At 40.6% G+C, this 4,032-nt stretch overlaps 1 protein-coding gene across 1 annotated transcript; it reads right to left on the reverse strand.

Annotated features, from left to right (window-relative positions):
- Positions 1-298: 298 nt before the first annotated feature.
- On the reverse strand, positions 299-2,598 carry LOC107100766 (sphingosine 1-phosphate receptor 4-like). The gene is made up of 2 exons (XM_015399402.1): positions 2,581-2,598; positions 299-1,929 (listed from the first exon to the last, which is right to left on the reverse strand). The coding sequence occupies exon 2, from the start codon at positions 1,789-1,791 to the stop codon at positions 547-549; it is 1,245 nt and encodes a 414-aa protein (XP_015254888.1). The 5' UTR covers positions 1,792-1,929; positions 2,581-2,598; the 3' UTR covers positions 299-546.
- Between the last annotated feature and the right edge of the window lie 1,434 nt (positions 2,599-4,032).

Here is a 4,032-nt window from a genome sequence, read left to right on the forward strand (position 1 = left end):
TGTTTAAAGCAAAAACATTCATATTTCTAACTTAATTAGATATGCTCCTGAACTACGGTAGTCTTAAGGTATTTGTTTTTTTTATTATTACGACAAAGTCCCTTCAATGAAATGTCTTAATTCAAAAGAAAACAGGGCATTTCTACTCCAGGACAATATTCAATAATTTTTAACAGAAAATAAACTTTATTTATATTCTCAAGAGCATTTGTACAAAAATACTTTATTTTTCAGTTACTTTCAGTTTTTCTATAACTTCATTAAAAATGATTTAATACACACTTAAAGTCATCAAAATCATTAAATCTAAAATGTTTTACCATAGGGCATTGGCACATTTCATGTATAGTTTTTACATAAAAATCTTTGAAGTTGTTTTTTTTTCCTGACATACATTTGTTAAGTTAAATTCTTACTTCCAGCAGGTTTTCTTTATAACATGTTATCATTTTGCGTTGAATGTCAAGCCAAAAGTCAGAGGAAATGGTTAGACTTGTGTCAGTTCACACAGGTCTTGCTTGTTTGGGAGGGGAGCATGTTGTGGTTTTAACCACTTGAAACTGACAGGCAGCTGGTTGTGGTGCTAAGCCTGCACTTTCTGGGTGCCTTGCGAGGCTTACTTGGGGTTGACGGTGGGGAAGCCACGCTCATATTCCTGACCTTGCTGAAGCTGTTTCTCAGACTGTCCCTCCTGCTCTCTGAGGTGCTGCTTGTCTCCTTGGAAATGAACTTGTCGGGGCGACATAGGCCGGCTCTCAGGCAACAGCAGCACAGCAGTTCAGCTATGGCCTTCCTCATGTCACTGCTGCCCAGAGCATATATTATGGGGTTCAAGCCCGAGTTTAGCACAGCCAGGGATATGCAGAAATCCGCGCTGAACAGCAAGGTGCACTGGCGAGAGACGCAGAAGAAATCCACCAACAGGAGCATAAAGAGAGGACCCCAGCAGAGCAAGAAGACCCCCACGATGGAGATCACAGTTTTCAGCAGAGCCAAGGAGCGTTTGCGATTGCGTTGAGGGCCTAGCTGAGCACTCTTGTGTACGTGGCAGTAGATGGCACCATAAAGCACCCCAATTGTAAGCAGGATGAGGAAGAAGATGATGAGAGAGAAGAAGATGTAGCTCTTGGAGTAGAGAGGGAGGAGTGTGGAGCATCCGTCCAAGCTGCAGACACAGTTCCAGCCCAGCAGGGGGAGGAAGCCAATCACCAGAGCAAAAAACCAGCACAGCACCACCAGGCCGTATATCCGATAATAAGTCTTCTTGGTTGACTTTTGGGGCAGAGGTTTAATCATGGTTGTGTAGCGCTCCACAGCAATCAGCAGCAAACTGAATATGGAGGCTGCCAAGGCCACAAACAGCATGCCTTCCCTGAAGAGCCACAGAGCAGGGGTGAGGTGGAACGTTTGGCTGCCAGACATGCAGATGTTGACCAGGTAGGCTGCACCTGTTAGTAGATCACTCAGGGTTATGTTAGCGATGCAGACGTAAACCCAGCGGCGGCTGTGGCGGATGCGAGAGATGACGGCCACCAGCACCAGGAAGTTCTCTAGAACGATACACGCACTGAAAAATAGGAACACAGACATGGAGGCACTGATGGGGGCCTGGGTGGCAGAGATAGTCCGGTTCTGCAGGCGGCCCGTGTGGTTGTAGTGCCTCAGGATCACCTGGCTGATGCCTTTGGCTGTAGGGGTTTGATTCGGCACAGAGCTGTTGCTTGGGTAATTTGGTAGATAGTACAGATGAGGGCAGGAGGAGGGTGAGGTGAGAGAGTAAAGAACATCCATGGTGACGGACCAGACAGCTGCCTGAAAATCGAGGATGAACCAAGCTGGTTGGAGCTGCACGAAAAACTCCTGTGATCAAACAGGGTATCAGCACACTCTACCCAGCAGAGCTGTTCGTCCTCTGCACATAACACACACCTGGAAGTGGAAAAAGAAGGAAGAAGAACTTAATTTCATAAGAAAGTTGGACCAGAAATAGAAATCCCCCCCTGCTTCTATGGCAGACACGTTTCAGCGGGGCTTTAATTACTTTAAAGGTATCATTTAAATGCCTACCATGTGCACTGCAATCTCCACCTTTCTGTGGTGAACACAGGATGAGTGAGCAACCGAGGCATTTAAATCAACACATGGAGGAAATACGCCAGCTGCTTTCATCAAGAATGCTGGATAATATTTTTTTTCTTTACAGCTGTATGCTCTGATTGATATTTGTCAAATTGCTAAAAACTCAATCACAGTTTTTTTCCTCTCTTTTTCCTCATAAAACCCCTTTTTTACTAATAATGATAAAAATGCAAAAATGGAAATACATATAATTAATTACACAAATATCACTTTTAAAATAATTTTTTATATCCTTTTTGATTTTAAATTGAATAAAAAAGAAATACATTTAGAATTAAAATGTAAAATTTATCCCTTAAAAAAGGATAAAATTTCTAATATTTGGACAAAATATTTATATCTCAAGTTTAATTTAACCTTATATCATTCAATAAAACTCCTAGTAAATATTTTCTAAAGCTGTAGCATAATGTATAAAATCATTGCATGGAGAGTACTTACTCTGGCTGCTGCTGATGTTGATGCTGAGTGTGTGTCAGCCTCGACAATTTTTTGCAGCACATTTTTGATGGGGAAATAAGCCAGTGTGTGTAAGGTCACACACTCCACCCCACCCAACAAACACCAAATGCACACACATATGCAGAGCCACATTCAACAGAAAGATTACTATCACAATTCTGTTCCATCATCTTCTATATAAACAACTTTTAGAATTTCATGGCCTCCCACAATAAACTCCTTTTTGCATGATTTGTTCTTTTTTTTATTAATCTTTTAAACAGTATCAAATATTTCCCTTAATCTGACCTGCAATAGCTTTTTTGGGAAAGAGTCTTTCAAAACATTTGTCATACCCTCGAACAGTTGTATGTTTTGCAAAAAAAAAAAAAATGCATTACTCAATATTTATAAGGATATGTGGCAAGTGTGTTCACTTGCACTTACGGTTTTTGGACTTTTGGAAGATCAAATTTAAAGGGTTTTTTTTCCTTTCTCATTTCTCTCAAGGTGCAAGAGAAAAACAGGAACTTCCATCAGATGTAAAGGTGCCCCTCCCTGCAGATAAAGGGTTTCATTTAACTTCATTGCACAGCTGTGGTTGCTGCTTTGCTGCTTTCAGCAATCAACTGTACAGAGTCAAAAACTGCTTTTTATCTTAAATGTTAACTCAGATTATGTTTACAACCACCATATGAGGCATGCTGCAAGCTCCTGAAAGTGGCCTAAAATCTCCAGAACTTAACAAACCACTTTTGGTGGAACTATTTGTTCTTTGCTGTGGAAATATTGTCTTTTATTTAAAATATCCCAAAACGGAGACTGTTACTCTGACATTACAATATGATTTACTCATTTACACAAGAGCTAAATAAACAAATACAGCAGAGCTGTCTTTTCACAAGTGAATAATTACATCAGATATTAAATTGAAAAAAGGAGTGTTGGTGCTCAGCTACATGTCTGCGTTGTGCAGAAAGTTTAAAGTGTTATAAAATTAGCTATGAAATGCGAAGCACACTTGAACTTCAACTGAGAAAGGACTCATTTCTTTTCTGCTCATTCACGCTGAATGCACACAAGCACCACTTCTTGTTTTTGGAGTGGAGATGTGAACAAAAGCAAGCATGCATCGCCTAAAACATGCAGATGGAGAGAAATTCATGAATAAATACTTTAATCTTCGGTGGAACTGTGACACTATGATTGGAAAATAACGCGAGGAAACAAACAGATTACAGCCTGCACCATCTTTGGGGTGTAAAAAATAAAAACACCCATGACAGTTGAAAACGCCCTTACTCTGGAAGTATGAATTTAAACACCACTGTGCCCACAAGGTGTGATATTTTAACCACAGTGTCTGTGTGTGTGTGTGTGTGTGTGTGTGTGTGTGTGTGTGTGTGTGTGTGTGTGTGTGTGTGTGTGTGTGTGTGTGTGTGTGTGTGTGTG

This window comes from Cyprinodon variegatus, unplaced genomic scaffold (genome assembly GCF_000732505.1).
Source record: "Cyprinodon variegatus isolate N-32 unplaced genomic scaffold, C_variegatus-1.0 Scaffold30, whole genome shotgun sequence".
In the NCBI taxonomy this organism is placed as follows: domain Eukaryota; kingdom Metazoa; phylum Chordata; class Actinopteri; order Cyprinodontiformes; family Cyprinodontidae; genus Cyprinodon; species Cyprinodon variegatus.

What these genes read in the sequence shown, in the direction of transcription:
- LOC107100766 (XM_015399402.1), bottom strand. Translation starts at nt 1,791, where the DNA reads ATGGATGTTCTTTACTCTCTCACCTCACCCTCCTCCTGCCCTCATCTG.